Genomic DNA, 17,037 nt, shown 5'->3' on the forward strand with positions numbered 1-17,037 from the left:
TGTCTTGTTTGTGGTATAAAGAAATGCAACTGATTTCTGTGCATTGATTTTATATCCTGAGACTTTACTGAATTCCTATACAAGTTCTAGCAGATTTGGAGTGGAGTCTTTTGGGTTTTCCACATATACTATCATATCATCTGCAAAGAGTGAGAGTTTGACTTCTTCTATGCCGATTTGGGTGCCTTTAATTTCTTTTTGTTGTCTGATTGCTGAGGCTAGGACTTCTAGTACTATGTTGAATAGCAGTGGTGATAATGGACATCCCTGCCGTATTCCTGACCTTAGTGGAAAAGCTCTCAGTTTTTCTCCATTGAGAATGATATTTGTGGTGGGTTTTTCATAGATGGCTTTGATAATATTGAGGTATGTACCCTCTATCCCTACACTTTGAAGAGTTTTGATCAGGAAGGGACGCTGCACTTTGTCAAATGCTTTTTCAGCATCTATTGAGAGTATCATATAGTTCTTGTTCTTTCTTTTATTGATGTGTTGTATCACATTGATTGATTTGCGGATGTTGAACCAACCTTGTAGCCCTAGAATACATCCCAGTTGGTCGTGGTGAATAACCCTTTTAATATACTATTGGACCCTATTGGCTACTATTTTGGTGAGAATTTTCACATCTGTGTTCATCAAGGATATTGGCCTGCAATTCTCTTTTTTGATGGAGTCTTTGTCTGGTTTTGGGATCAAGGTAATGCTGGCCTCATAAAAGGAGTTTGGAAGTTTTCCTTCCATCTCTATGTTTTAGAACAGTTTCAGGAGAATAGGAATTAATTCTTCTTTAAATGTTGGATAGAATTCCCCTGGGAAGCCATCTGGCCCTGGGCTCTTGTTTTTTGGGAGATTTTTGATGACTGTTTCAATCTCCTTACTGGCTATGGGTCTGTTCAGGTTTTCTGTTTCTTCCTTGTTGAGTTGTGATAGTTTATTTGTCTCTAGGAAGGCATCCATTTCTTCCAGATTGTCAAATTTGCTGGTGCTTAGTTGCTCATAATATGTTCTTATAATTGTTTGTATTTCTTTGGTGTTGGTTGTGATCTCTCCTCTTTCATTCATGATTTTCTTTATTTGGGTCTTTTCTCTTTTCTTTTTGATAAGTCTGGCCTGGGATTTATCAGTATTATTAATTCTTCAAAAAACCAGCTTCTAGTTTCGTTGATTTGTTCTGTTTTCTTGTTGTTGGTGGTTTTTTTGTTTTGTTTCGTTTTGTTTCTATTTCATTGATTTCTGCTCTGATCTTTATGATTTCTCTTCTCCTGCTGGGTTTAGGCTTTCTTTGTTGTTCTTTCTCCAGCTCCTTTAGGTGTAGGGTTAGGTTGTGTATTTGAGACCTTTATTGTTTCTTGAGAAAGGCTTTTATTTTCCTCTCAGGACTGCCTTTGTCCCACAGATTTTGAACCGTTGTGTTTTCATTATCACTTGTTTCCATGAATTTTTTTCAATTCTTCTTGAATTTCCTTTTTGACCCATTCATTCTTTAGAGGGATGCTGTTTAGTCTCCATGTATTTGGGTTCGTTCCAGATTTCCTCCTGTGATTGAGTTCTAGCTTCAGAGCATTGTGGTCTGAAAATATGCAAGGAATGATCCCAATCTTTTGGTACCAGTTGAGACCTGATTTCTGACCCAGGATGTGATCTATTCTGGAGAATGTCTCATGTGCACTAGAGAAGAATGTATATTCTATTGCTTTGGGATGGAATGTTCTGAATATATCTGTAATGTCCATCTGGTCCAGTATGTCATTTAAGGCCTTTATCTCCTTGTTGATCTTTTGTTTGGATGATCTGTCCATTTCAGTGAGGGGAGTGTTAAAGTCCCCTACTATTACTGTATTATTGTCAATGTGTTTCTTTGATTTTGTTATTAACTGGTTTATATAGTTGGCTGCTCCCGTGTTAGGGGCATAGACATTTAAAATTGTTAGATCTTTTTGTTGGACACACCCTTTGAGTATGATATAGTGTCCTTCCTCATCTCTTATTATAGTATTTGGCTAAAATCTAATTGATCTGATATAAGGATTGCCACTCTGGCTTTCTTTCGATGTCCATTAGCATGGTAAATTGTTTTCTATCCCCTCACTTTAACTCTGGAGGTGTCTCTGGGTCTAAAATGAGTTTCTTGTAGACAGCATATTGATGGGTTTTTTTGGGTTTTTTTTGTTTTGTTTTGTTTTTAATCTGTTCTGATACCCTGTGTCTTTTGATTGGGGCATTTAGCCCATTTACATTAGGGTAACTATTGAGAAATAAGAATTTAGTGTCATTGTATTGCCTATAAGGTGACTATTACTGTATATTGTCTCTGTACCTTTCTGATAAGCTACTTTTAGGCTCTCTCTTAGAGGACCCTTTCAATATTTCTTCTAGAGCTGGTTTGGTGTTTACAAATTCTTTTAGTTTTTATTTGTCCCAGAAGCTTTTTATATCTCCTTCTATTTTCAGTGATAGCCTAGCTGGATATAGTATTCTTGGCTGCATGTCTTTCTCATTTAATGCTCTGAATATATCATGCCAGTTCTTTCTGGCCTGCCAGATCTCTCTGGATAAGTCCGTTGCCAGTCTAATATTTTCACCATTGTATGTTACAGACTTCTTGTCCCGGGCTGCTCTGAGGATTTTCTCTTTGTTGTTAAGAGTTGTAAATTTTACTCTTAGATGACGGGGTGTGGATCTGTTCTTATGGAATTTGAGGGGGGTTCTCTGTGCCTCCTGGATTTTGATGCTTGTTCCCTTTGCCGTATTAGGGAAATTCTCTCCAGTAATTCTCTCCAATATACCTTCTGCTCCCCTCTCTTTCTTCTTCTGGAATCCCAATTATTCTAACATTGTTTCGTCTTATGCTGTCACTATATCTCAAATTCTCCCCTCGTGGTCCAGTAATTCTTTGTCTCTCTTTTGCTCAGTTTCTTTATTCTCTGACATTTAGTCTTCTATATCATGAATTCTCTCTTCTGCCTCATTTATCCTAGCAGTAAGACATCCATTTTTGATTGCACCTCATTAATAGCTTTTTTGATTTCAACTTGGTTAGATTTTAGTTCTTTTATTTCTCCTGACATGGTCTCTCTAGTATCTTCCACGCCTTTTTAGAGCTCGGCTAACACCTTCAGAATCATCATTCTGAACTCTAGATCTGACATATTACCAATGTCCGTATTGATTAGGTCCCTAGCCTTCGGTATTGCCTCTTGTTCTTTTTTTTGTGGTGAGTTTTTCCACCTTGTCGTTTTATCCAGGTAAGAATATATGAAGGAGCGAATTAAATACTAAAAGGTTGGCAAAGACCTCAGGAAAATGTGCTTTAACCAAATCAGAAGAGACACCAAATTATGGGGGGGAAATAGGGGGTAAAAAGAAGTTCAGAAAAAAAAATTTTTTTAAAAGAAAAAAATATTTATATTAGACTGGTGAATTGAACAGGGTCACCCACTTAATTTTCAGAGTATTTGGTCTCTTAGAAGAAACTACCTCCCAAAATTTTGAAGAAAGAAAAGCATATATGAAGGTAAATATAGTGCAGGGATGGAATATGACTTACAAAGATGAAAATGTTTTTTAAAATAATTTCAAAAAAAGGAGTTGATAAGTTGGTTGGGAGAATAAAGAAAAAGGAAGTGGAGAGAATTTGCTCAGGCTGGAGACCAGAATAAAGACTTGTGCTAGATTTAGGGTATATTTTGATCTATTAGAAGAAGTTGTATCCCAAATTTTTTTAGAAGAAAAAACCCTATGTGTATTCAAAAAATAAAGTTAGATACAATGAAGGATAAAATATGACTATAATAATGAAGGTTCATAAAACATTTTTTTATGAAAAGTATTGTTAAGATAAACTAGTTTACAAAATATTAAAAGAGGAACGAGTAAAAGTTAAAATTTAAAACAATTTTAGCATAAGAAAAAGTAAAGTTTTAAAATATTTAAGTTTGCAAAACTTAAGAATCATGGGGAGAAAGCTATGAATTCCATGTTTTGCTTTCTCCTCTGGAATTCTGCTGTTCTTCTTGGTAAGTGAACTTGGTCTTGGCTGGATTTCTTGCTGATCTTCTGGGGGAGGGGCCTGTTAGTAGTGATTCTCAAGTGTCTTTGCCAGAGGACAGGAATGAAAATGGCGGCCTTCCAAAATTAGCAAGATAGGAAACAACATGTGTTGGAGAGGATGTGGAGAAAGGGGAACCCTCTTACACTGTTAGTGGGAATGCAAGTTGGTGCAGCCACTTGGGAAGACAGTGTGGAGATTCCTCAAGAAATTAAAAATAGGGGCACCTGGGTGGCTCAGTGGGTTAAAGCCTCTGCCTTCAGCTCAGGTCATAATCCCAAGGTCCTGGGATCGAACCCCACATCAGGCTCTCTGCTCAGAGGGGAGCCTGCTTCCCTCTCTCTCTCTCTCTGCCTTCCTCTCTGTCTGCTTGTGATCTCCATCTTTCAAATAAAAAAATAATAATAATTAAAAAATTAAAAAAAAAAAAAAGAAAAGAAATTAAAAATAGAGCTTCCCTATGACCCTGCAATTGCACTACTGGGTATTTACCCCAAAGATACAGATGTAGTGAAAAGAAGGACCATCTGTACCCCAATGTTTATAGCAGCAATGGCCATGGTCGCCAAACTGTGGAAAGAACCAAGATGCCCTTCAATGGACGAATGGATAAGGAAGCTGTGGTCCATGTACACTATGGAGTAATATGCCTCCATCAGAAAGGATGAATACCCAACTTTTGTAGCAACATGGATGGGACTGGAAGAGATTATGCTGAGTGAAATAAGTCAAGCAGAGAGAGTCAATTATCATATGGTTTCACTTATTTGTGGAGCATAACAGATATCATGGAGGACATGGGGAGTTAGAGAGGAGAAGGGAGTGGGGGGAAATTGGAAGGGGAGGTGAACCATGAGAGACTATGGACTCTGAAAAACAATCTGAGGGTTTTGAAGGGGTGGGGGGTGGGAGGTTGGGGGAACCAGGTGGTGGGTATTAGAGAGGGCACGGATTGCATGGAGCACTGGGTGTGGTGCAAAAACAAGGAATACTGTTATGCTGAAAAGAAATTAAAAAAAAAAAAAAAATGGCGGCCTTCCAGCCTCTGGCCCAGAAGAGTCGAGCGTTCAGGGCCCCACTCCTCTGTGCACCCTCAGAATAAAGCGCTCAATCACTCGTCTCCCTGGCCACCAGCTGCATGCACTCCGAGCTTACCCAGCCTGTGATCAAGTATCTCCGTCTCTGGCACACAGCTCCGCCTGGAATCTCCAAGCCCCACAGATCCCTGTGCTCTTCCGGGGGAGGGGGTGTCTCCCTGGATCTTGTGGGGTCCCTGCTCACACAGCAGTGGTCTGTGTCACGGATCACAATTTAAGGTAACCCTGAGTTGAGAGCTCATTCCTCGGCTCCGTCTCTTTAGCCAGCTTCCCTGCTCTAATACCTGCAAGCTCTGCAATACTCAGACACCCCCGATCCTTCTGTGACCCCACGGGACCTGAGACCATGCTGTCCCCGCATGGGCTTCACCCCAGCTTAGCCTCTGGACTGATGTCCCTCAGTGGAGCAGACTTTTTCAGTTATGATTTTGTGCTCTGTTTCTCTGACACTTGCCAGGAGCCGGCCCCTCCCCCTGCAGTCTTTATCTTCCCATTGCTTTGGATTCACTTCTTTGCTGGTCCCACCTTTCAGAAAGTGGTTGATTTTCTGTTTCTAGAATTGCTGCTCCTCTTCTCTTTGATCTCCTGTTGGATTTGTAGGTGTTCAGAATGGTTTGATAAGCTAGCTGATCTCCTGCTCCCTGTTGTCATCTCAGCCTGCTAATTCCCCACTACCTTGACTCCTCCCTCTCAATAAACGATAAGTTCTTAAACATAAGTTTCAGGAAGGAATATGAAACTGTCAGAATGGATTTTTTCACGCTGTTTATGCTAATATCTATTGAACTCTGTCTTGCACTTTGGCTATTTTACTCATGCATAATTTTGTAGCACAATGAATTGTCCATTTGAAAAATACAGGCTCACTGAGTTATGTAGATCTTGTAAATACGGTCATATTTTATTGAAAGAAAAATCAGATGTGTTACTATATCTACCAGTTTTATGAGAAAGATCTTAAATCCTGCAAAACTCTCAAGCCCATAGTGGCAGGTACAAGTTTTCTAAATTCTTTTTTTTTTTTTTTTTTTTTTTTAGTTTTATTTTTAAATAATTTTTATGCCCGTGGGGTTCGAACTCATGGTCCTGAGATCACCAACTTAGCTAGCCAGGCACCTCAGGGTTTCTAAATTTTAATTTATCTTTAAATAATGACATCTTAACCATTGGTAATAAATTCTGTCATTTGTTCATTGACGTTAATAAGCTCACATTAGTCATTCTTAAGAATATGTTGAAAAATCTAAATAACCAAAGATTGTCATTTTTATTTTTTTTAAAGATTTTATTTATTTATTTGACAGAGATCATAAGTAGACAGAGAGGCAGGCAGAGAGAGAGGAGGAAGCAGGCTCCCTGCTGAGCAGAGAGCCCAATGCAGAGCTCAATAGGGGGCTTGATCCCAGAATCATGAGATCATGACCTGAGCCTTAGACAGAGGCTTTAACCCACTGAGCCACCCAGGTGCCGCAGATTGTCGTTTTTCAAATAGAAATAGTAGAGCATGAAAAAGTAGCTAATTCAGCACACACCAAAGGAATTATACAAGTACTTTTCCGTGAGATAGACATATTTCTGTAAGTGGCTTTATATGTACTCATTTCATCACGCTGAGTACTAAAAAGGTGCATAGTCAGTAGTCAGGATTCAGTAATAATAATTCTTACTATATCATGGATATTCCAAAATAAATCTGCCTTTTTCTTTTCCACTTTGGGTGCTTTGGTGTAAAGAAACAATGATTAAAAGTACGGTTTGGGGGCGCTTGGGTGGCTCAGTGGGTTAAGCTGTTGTCTTCGGCTCAGGTAATGATCTCAGGGTCCTGGGATCTAGTCCCGCATCGGGCTCTCTGCTCAGCAGGGAGCCTGCTTCCTCCTCTCTCTCTCTCTCTGCCTGCCTCTCTGCCTACTTGTGATCTCTCTCTGTCAAATAAATAAATAAAATCTTAAAAAAAAAAAAAAGTACGGTTTGGCACTGCTGTCTTTATATTTAGGTGTCAGCGATTTTATCATATGTGCAAATGTCAACAAGGTGTAAGAGACAAATATCATCTAAGTATTATTATGAAAATCGTTTTGATCTTACTGATCCATTGATACTGTTTCTAGTCACCCCTAAGGTCTATGGATCACACCTTGAGAATCATTGATACAGAGACTGGTTGGCAAACTTTGTGTAAAGGACCAATCGTAAATATTTTAGGCTTTGCAGGTGATAATGGTTTCTATCCCTCCTGCTCAACTAGCAAGAGATAAGTGAGTTAATATAAATGAATGGGTGTGGCTATTTTGCAGTAAAACTTCACCTACACAACAAATAAAAGCTGGATCTGCCCTGCAGGCCGTTGTTTGCCTATGGTCTAGAATATCTCGTCTTTGCATCTTATTTTCTTTAATGTGGGCCATCACATCCAGGTTTCAGGCAATAAATCTAGCAGTGTGTTAACATTGAATCTGGAGTCTCTGATTATTGTATCCCTACAGACAATTTTGGCCCAAGTTACCATTATGTTTGCCTTTCCTTTTCTAACTCCTATTGGCTCTATCCCCATACGTATTTCCTATATTTCTATCAAAATAAATGAAAAATTTTCCAGTTGCAATTCCTCCTTGGTTAGATTTTCAACTCCCCTGGGATCTGGGATTTGAAAGTAGAGATGGATCTGGAAGTAATTAAATAGTAGGTAAGCCAGTTGAGAAGGATCAGCTTGTTGAGATGGGAACCTCAGGCAAACTGGCACTAATCTTTTCAGATGAGGCAGTAAAGGCTGCTGCTGCTGGCAAGGAAGGCTTGGTGGGATTGGTAGGGACAGCTATGGCATTGGCCACCTAAATCACCTGATCCACACAGGTATAGGTATCAGCTCTTCTGCCATGGAATGCCCTAATCTCCCAGAGTTCTATTTTGCACTGACAGTCATTACTGCCTTCAGATCAAAGCATATCAGAGAATCAATTCCAGATTCCTGTCTTTATGCTTTTTTCCCCAAGTATCATATTTGTATCTGTCAGAATTGAATTTAGAAAACAGAATCTCTTTTAAATATTCCAGGATTAAAGGGTTTAATATTACAATTGGGTCTTCCCAAACTCATAGAAGTTCTGAGGGAGGGACGTGGTAAAGGAGTTGCTGCCAAAGACTTGAAAATCTGTAGGTTCAAAGCCATCTGAAGCACCAGAAGTGGGTAGCTAGTCAGAAACTTGCTACAGTTTCTTGGAGATGTCCACCAGTTGTCTACTATAGCACCAGTGCAGGTAGTTCACTTGGAAACCCCTCATAAACTGAACAGCCCACATAGCTGGTCATAGCCACTTCTACAGAATGACAAACTCTCTCTTTTCCTTAGCATTCCAGATCTTGTGTATCTTGTGTATCTTTCATTGGCAAACTTGAACTCCGAGCTTACTGGGAAGGGGGTTCTGGTTGACATAGTTTCTAGGCTTCTCTGTCGTGCAGGAGAAACACTTGAAAAAGAATGTGGAAATCTTTGAGCAGAAATGATGCTGGGATGATGATATGATACAGCACACCTCCCTGCTTTCCACCACTTGGTTGGTTGCGAATATGCCAGAAGCAGTATGGAGAGACCAGCTGTGTGGGAGAAGCATCAACAAGATATAAATAAAAGTATTAATTGTATCTGTAATGTTAAAGAACTCCCAGAAATCAGTTAGGAAAAGGCAAGGTATTCATTAGAAAAATGGACAGAGTATGTGAATAACCAGATCAATGAAAAAATACAAATAGCCAATACGTGAATAGTTTTTAGTCTACCTGGGATTAAGGAAATGCAAAATTAAAGTAAGACACATTTTTTCCCATATAACTAGGGAAAAATTAAATCAGTAGTATAGATTATTTTTAATAGGGGAAGGGGCTTTCTCATACACCTCTGTACAAAGAAAATGAGTGCAGAGAATGTGTGTGTGTCTATGATTACAAATCTGCCTACTTTACTGTTTATAGCTGTACCTCCAGGGAGTAGTTGATATAGATTTGGGTGAGTATAGGAAGAGCATTTCAGTTTTACAGACTTAATCTGAAAAACGTTTAAAACCCACAGTAAACAATATTTGTTTACTAGGCCCAAATCTAATATAATGATAGGAAATAGTTCAGGCATCATGACAGTCTAGTTTGTATTCAATGCAAATTTTCTAGAAATGTTGGGTATAAAATAATCTTTTGACTAGCATACACTAATTTATTAATGGTGGGGTAACCTATCAACCAGAAATGATTTATGATTTATTTCAGGTTCTATGTAAGAGTGTGGAAACTTCAACTGTAACAACTCACCTATCTGCTTCCTTCAGTTCTAATTTTAAGGCCGTTTGGGGATATTAATATAAGACAGGATTATGTAAGTTTAGATTGCGGGTACCCAGCACACACGTATCTCCTTACTCCCCAAAGAAAGTGTGGCTGTGGTGCTACAAAAAATAAAACTTACTTTAGCTATTATTATTCCATTGCTGGGGTTAATTCCCCCTAATGACAGAGCCATTTGAGGTTGTAGAGTAGTATAAAATACAATGGAATGATGTGGCTAACAGTTCCCTGGAACCTTTTCCAACAGGAGTCTCAATGTGACATAGCATATATAATCACAAGAAACCCCTGACCCCAACACTGTAGGATTATTGTTCTTTGTGTCTTAAGCTCTCCTTTATTTTTTTTGCCACCAAAAGTCTTTTACCCTATGAATCAGTGTATACCTAATCATTTAATGTGCTCGTTGTGGGTATTTGGAATAATTACGTATTTACAAAGGTAATGATCCTGTATTCCAGGGATCAAGCCCCACGTCGGGCTTCTTGCTCAACAGGGAGTCTGCTTCTCCCTCTCCCTCTGCTCCTCCCCCGGCTCATGCTCTCTCTCTGTCTTTGTCTATCACTCTCTCTCAGATAAATAAATAATCTTTAAATCTAAGAAAAAGTACAAAGAGGCAATGATGTGTCTGCACATTCTTGTATGCCTAGAACTGTCTTCTCCCCTACCTGCCCCATCCTAGCACAGCACTGACACTTGAAATAAAGGTGCATCAGGCAGCCCAAAGTTACAAGACCCCTAGAAATTACAAATACTACCCATCTTTGTGCATAACACACACACACACACACCCCACACACTCTCACAGGATTCTTAGCATCCTTTCTCATGCTGAAATCTCTCCTTTCTTTGTTACTGTGCTCCATATTTTCACCAAAATCCTCATAACAGTCTTTGACAAACCTAAATTTATATTCTGTCATTCTCTCTAGACAAGATTCTTTAATGACTTTACCTTGTACTGCTGAGAAAATCCAAATACTTTTTGTTTCTGATCTGGCTTCCCCCCTGCTTCTCTAACTTCATTCCTCACTATGGTCACCCTGCTTACCTGCCTGAAACCTGGCCTTTTGTTTTTCCTGTAACAACTCACCTATCCTATAATTGTAGGGATAATTCTTCAAAGTATAACTCTTACTTGCCAAAGGTGGACATTAGGCACTGTTGAAGAAGACCTAATACTTAAACCTTGCCTGTACCAATTTGGACCCTTAACACTTTATTGTTAGTATATTGAGTCCATATTTATATTCTGGTTCCTGAGTAACACCTTGGTTTACGTAGCTTGTCAGGTTTCCATCTGCGCTCTAATTTTTACCTTCTGTACTCCTCTAGCCCTAAAGGAAGAACTTCGAAAACAACTCTTTTACCTTATCCTTTCTACTGCCTAAGGGCTGAGGTGATTTCCCAATTGAAATCTTGCTGTAAACTAAGAAATCTCAAACTTTGATAGAGGTAATATGTCTCTAACTGCATATTTCATGTTTGGCCATTTAAAACCATCCCTTAGAGGAAAATGGGCAATAAATTGATATGAACTGCTTGATTTTATTAGTAAAGTGGGAAGAATGAATAAAAGAATCATAGCAATTCTTTGTATGATTATCAATTGCTATAATATTAATAGTATGATAATTTTATATATTACGAAATTACATCAGGAATAATTATAAGCAAACAATTTCAGTATCCGCATTGACTAGAAAATGCCTCTTGATTCCAAGGGGCACCTGGGTGGCTCAGTAGGTTGAGTGTCTGGTTCAGCATTGGACTCCTGATTTCAGTTTGGGTCATAATGTCAGGCTCATGGGATGCAGCCCTGCATCGGGCTCTGCCCTCAGCGCAGTCTGCTTATTTTTCTCCCTGTGCTTCTTCCCCCACTTTTTTTTTCTCTCTTTCAAATAAATTTTATTTATTTGATTCCAAAAACATTAAAGTGTAATTTAAAATTGTGTAAATCTACATTTAAAGCAATCAGTTGACTTAGTCACCAAAATAGTTTAGGAATATTTGCTAACATGGAAGCCTCTTTCCTGTGGTTTAACATATTTATAACTCCTTTGGTGGGATTAATTATTTACTTCATGGGAAAACTTTTTTTGATGTAAAAGATTATTAGGTTGCCATTTGCAACGACGTGGATGGAAATAGAGGGTATTATGCTGAGCAAAATAAGTCAATCAGAGAAAGGCAGTTATCATGATCTCTCTGATTTGAGGAATTTAGAGGTAGGGCGGGGGGGTGTTGGGAGTTAGGGAAGGAAAATATGAAATAAGATGGGACTGGGAGGGAGATAAACCATAGGAGACTCTTAATCTTAGAAAACAAACTGAGGGTTGCTGGGTGGGTAGGGAGAAGGTGGTTGCATTATGGACATTGGGGAGGGTATGTGCCATGGTGAGTGCTGTGAAATGTGTAAACCTGATGATTCACAGACCTGTACCCTGGTGCAAATAATACATTATATGTTAATAAGAATAATTTTTAAAAAAGATTATTGGATTGAAAGATAAAATTAACTTCTATATCAGAAATTACAATACTTACTAACTTGTGTTTGGGCTTTTTCTCCTTGTGTGTCCTCTTCTCTTACCTCTGGTGTTTTATCTGCAACCCCTTAGGGGGTAGCTAGTTTTGAGGGAGGTGAATATGAATGATCAATATGTAGATTTGCTGTGTGAACATTTAAGTTCCCTTTTAGTTTTGTGTTACTTGTTTAGTAATTAACAAAGTGAACTAAAACCTATTTAAAAAATTAAGAAGGATTTTTCAAAAGTATGTGATCCTCACATATGTTTGTTTTCTTCTTTCTCTGTCATGTGCATTACAGTTCTGGGATTAGCAGAACTGACATTTGAAGCAGAGCTCTTGAGAGGCATATTGATTCGTTATATTGAAAATATTCCCAATGCAGGTAGAAGCAGGTTACCCTGAATTTATCAAATGTAATCATTATAGGCATTTACCATGTTGGTGTCAGTATATAATCTCTGTTAAACTTTCCCTTTCACTTGCTTCCCTTTCCTTAGTAGGTAAAAAGGGTGGAGGATTACATAGAATTATCTCTAACGGTAATTACTATTCGGTTTACAGTAATTAATTACTATTCGGTTTAAGGAAGGTATATAGCCTTTCTGATGCCAAATAATTTTGATATTTTGTATATTTATGATTATATGTTATTTTTTTTTTTTAATTTAATACTGTATGTAATTTTCAAGTCTTGCCATTGAATCTACCAGAGAAGATTCTTCAAGCCTAGTTGCTGAACTTCAAGAAAAGCTTCAGGAAGAAAAAGCAAAGTTTCTAGAACAACTTGAAGAGCAAGAGAAACGAAAGAATGAAGAAATGCAAAATGTTCGAACATCTCTGATTGCTGAACAACAGGTATGTTCCCCAACCCTTGTTTCATTTATTTCAGGTCTAAAGAAGATAAACATAAATTAACAGACATAATTTTTTTGTGTAACTCAGGGCATCTTATATCTTACATGTGATTTTCCTGCCTTGACCCTGTCATACTTATTAAATATCCTCAAGATAAAAGCATTTTCAATTCAGATTAGGTTTTTTGTAAAATGGAAGTGCTTCTATTACTTTGCACATATTTGAACTTTTCCTCCAAGCTCTCAGATTTTATTACTCTAAATTACATGCCAATCTATACAAATTTCTTATGCTTCCTATAATTTTTATCCATGTGACAGCCTAGTGGTACATAATCGTGGCCTACTGTTGAATTTTGTTGATTCACTTGATTAATAATATTGAGGAATGGTGAGAGGGTAAAGCTTATATGGGAAACAGGCACAGACCACTAAGGACTAGGTGGCAGCCTTCTTCGGGAGCTGTGTTTCACCTCAGGCACTTGGAGAGAAAATAAAGGAAATCCACAGTTGGATTTGTACAACTGGGTTGGGGAGAAAGAGTGGAGAACTGCTAGACATGGGCAGCTGTGGGGACAGTGGATGCCTGCTCTGACAGATAGGGCAGGGAGAATAATGACCTGCTTTTTTTACCCCAAGGAATATTTTTCTGAAACAGGTAACATATTGCAGTTGATACACATTTGTTCAATATATGTGGTATTTTCCTTTTCCTGTGGTGGTGTGATTACATTTAGGTCTTTGTAGAATTCAAGAAAAGTATAGAAGTGTAGTTCAAAACCTGTAGGAACTTTCTATTTTAAGCCTTAAGGCTTGGGGAATGAAAGAAGAGCCTGAAAGGGGGAATAAGAAAAAATAACTAGAAAAAGGAAAAATGTGGCTATGGAAGTCAACAAAATTAAGTGTTCAGGGAGGTGGAGTAGCAGCCAGTTTAGTTTTAAGGAAGAATTACCAATGAAGAGATCATTAATGATGTCTCTGTTTTTAAAAATTCCTTTGTATATGTCTTGGATATATTTTATATATACATCTATGTTTAAAATATATCTTCCATTCACTTTCTTTCTCTGTGCTCTTTTGTGAGCTAATATGCAATTTCTGATTTACAAAATTAAATAAGGGACGGATTAATTGGCTGAAATATGCTTTTATAAATATTAGGGATGAATTAACTGACTAAAACACTATTATAAATATTTGTTAATTTTCTATACATACATAATATGTGGAGAAATGGCTTAACAAAAGAAATGGCTTAGCATCATAAATGTTCAAGGCATCTTCATGTATGCTTTCTGGCTAGAAATGGTATTTAACTCAATCTTTAATGAATTAACTAATTTCGATCTAAAAATGCTATACTAAGTCATCTCCCAGTTTTTAGTATTATTGGCATTATGCATTGATTGAAAGATCATAGATTATTAAATTTGGAATTGGAAATGCTGGGCAGATGGGAAGAATCAATTTAGATCATTTACCATTCAGCTATTGCTTTTAAGTTTAAGGAAGATCTTAATGGAGATCTTATAAATGTAATTGTTAACAATTCAGTCATCTTTATAAAAGAAACTGTGGTTAGAATTGCCAGATGGGCTTATGTAATCTGTGTAGGCACTTTGATATATGCGTTTCACAGTAGGAAAGTTTTTATAAAAAATTAAAGGAGTAACAGATCCGGTTATTATTCACTACATGTGCAGTGGCTATTGCAAATGTCCAGAAAGGAGAAGAAGATGGGATAAAGTCATCTCTATAAAATATTACTGTGGTAATCAAGACTTAGCTGTAAGATTAAAGGAAGATTCCAGAAGCGGAAAGATTATTAAAGAAAAAGTAAAGTGGATAACAACACTTGTTTTCTTTCTTCCCAATTTTAAAATCATCTGCTCATGCTTTTCCTTTGACAATAGATATGTAGATAATAATGAAAAAATAGAATTCATTTTTAAGGAATTAAATTGGAGCATATCTTAATATGGAACCTCAGGACAACCCAGTGACATTGTTTTTACCACAGTAGGACATTCTTATCAAAAATTAACATCATTTGTGAATTGCATTTTATCTTCTCCACATACAAATGCACCATGCAAAAATATTGGCTAGTTTCTTTAGCCCTAGCTGCTGTGTACATGCAGGTAATTTAAGTAGTTGTCATTCTCTTGTTCCAGACCAATTTTAACACTGTTTTAACAAGAGAGAAAATGAAAAAAGAAAACATAATCAATGATCTTAGTGATAAGTTGAAAAGTACAATGCAACAGCAAGAGCGAGATAAAGGTTAGTAATATTTCACAATATATTTTTATTTTTAAAATTAAAAAATCATATGAAATGTTTTATAATGTTATTTCAACTTGGGGGGGCCTTCAGATTTGATAGAGTCACTATCTGAAGATCGAGCTCGTTTGCTTGAGGAAAAGAAAAAACTTGAAGAAGAAGTCAGTAAGCTGCGTAGTAGCAGTTTTGTTCCTTCAGCATATGTAGCTGCAGCCCCAGAACTTTATGGAGCTTGTGCACCTGAACTCCCAGGTGAAACAGAGAGATCAGCCATGGAAACACAAGATGAAGGAAAAGTTGATTCAGCAATGGAGACAAGCATGATGTCTGTACAGTAAGTACATATGTCTTCAACTGCCTTAAGTAATACATGCTTTTACAGCACTAGTGCACTTGTCTAAGCTGAAAGCACTCAAGATAGGAAATACGTGTAGCACTGCTGGTTGCCCACAGCCCATATATCTGAAAGTTGTGCCATTTAAATTCGTTTAAGCTGTAGATTTGAGAAATATTTTAATACTGCTGATTGTGTGTATTTGAATCACTTTGACCTGTTATACTTTTTATGTGCACCAGACTTTTCATAGGCCTCCAAGATAATGATCATTGCAGTAGTGTCAGACTATTTTTATTTATAGAACTGTTTAAATTTTGAGGCCCATTAACTCGAGGAAAAGGCATTACTATAGTAATAAATATATTTATTTTGATGAGTTTGTGTTGGGTGGGAGGAGGCAGAGGAGTTTTTTAAAAAGTAAAAATGCAGCTTTCCATTTGGTTTAAAAAAAAGGAGTAGAAGCTGGTTAACTTGAGTCTTGGAAAGATATAAGGCTTTAAGACTGTATGTGAAAAATAGAGAAATGAATAATTCAGAAAGGCAAGGCACAAACCTCTAAAGAACCCATGGTAATTAGAAAATGTAAATGACAGAAATAAGTCAAAATATGTGGAAAGTTAACTGACCTAATGACTCAGGGCAAAAAAAAAAAAAAGGATCCAGGGTGCCTGGGTGGCTCAGTGGGTTGAGCCGCTGCCTTCGGCTCAGGTCATGATCTCAGGGTCCTGGGATCGAGTCCCACATCGGGCTCTCTGCTCAGCAGGGAGTCTGCTTCCCTCTCTCTCTCTGCCTGCCTGTCTATTTGTGATCTCTCTCTGTAAAATAAATAAATAGAATTTAAAAAAAAAAAAAAAAGGATCCAATTCTACATATGAGAAGCACCTAAAGAAAAATGATAAAGGGAAAAATATATAAGCTACTCAAAGCAATAGTTTTTATAAACTTAAGAAAAAGTTTTCATATTTAGAGAGGGCAGTTTTACCATAAGCAGTTCATTGTTACGTAGATGCTTGAAAATGTAACTTCTATCAATTGTATCTGAAAGAAAAATGGATTAAAACTAGAATGAGAGGTGCGCCTGGGGTGGCTCAGAGGGTTAAGCTTCTGCCTTCAGCTCAGGTCATGATCTCAGGGTCCTGGGATAGAGCCCCACACTGGGCTCTCTGTTCAGCAGGGAGCCCGCTTCTCCTTCTCTCTGCCTGCCTCTCTGCCTACTTGTGATCTCTGTTGATAAATAAATAAAATCTTAAAAAAAAAAAAAACTAGAATGAGAACTTTTCAGATCCATATTAATAGAATTTCCTCTCAGGGCACAGTGAAGTAAAAAATAAAACAGTACAGAAACAGTCAAGAAAATTCACTATATACCAGATCACAAAGGAAGTCTCAAAGGTCTAAATATTGATACAATTCCAGCCACTAAACATAAGTGATTGAAAATCAGTAACAAACTTAGAAGTTTATACATTTTTAAATCTGAATACCTGTATATGCAACATAGGTATTGATAAGAAAATCGAAATTTAATTATTTAAATCTAAACAAAAGTAT

At 37.4% G+C, this 17,037-nt stretch overlaps 1 protein-coding gene across 7 annotated transcripts in view; it reads left to right on the forward strand.

Annotated features, from left to right (window-relative positions):
• Positions 1 to 17,037, forward strand: part of RB1CC1 (RB1 inducible coiled-coil 1) — a 101,424-nt gene that overhangs the window by 59,934 nt on the left and 24,453 nt on the right. For 4 of the 7 annotated variants that reach the window (XM_082720094.1, XM_082720096.1, XM_082720093.1 and 1 more), the window contains 3 exons: positions 12,702 to 12,867; positions 15,041 to 15,149; positions 15,243 to 15,483. In XM_082720094.1, the coding sequence (XP_082576220.1) occupies positions 12,702 to 12,867; positions 15,041 to 15,149; positions 15,243 to 15,483 (516 nt within the window). The remainder of the gene's footprint in view (positions 1 to 12,701; positions 12,868 to 15,040; positions 15,150 to 15,242; positions 15,484 to 17,037) is intronic. The other 3 variants (XM_082720098.1, XM_082720097.1, XM_082720099.1) reach the window with 1 other exon arrangement.

The sequence above is a fragment of the Mustela nivalis genome, assembly GCF_964662115.1.
Source record: "Mustela nivalis genome assembly, chromosome: 2".
Lineage (NCBI taxonomy): Eukaryota > Metazoa > Chordata > Mammalia > Carnivora > Mustelidae > Mustela > Mustela nivalis.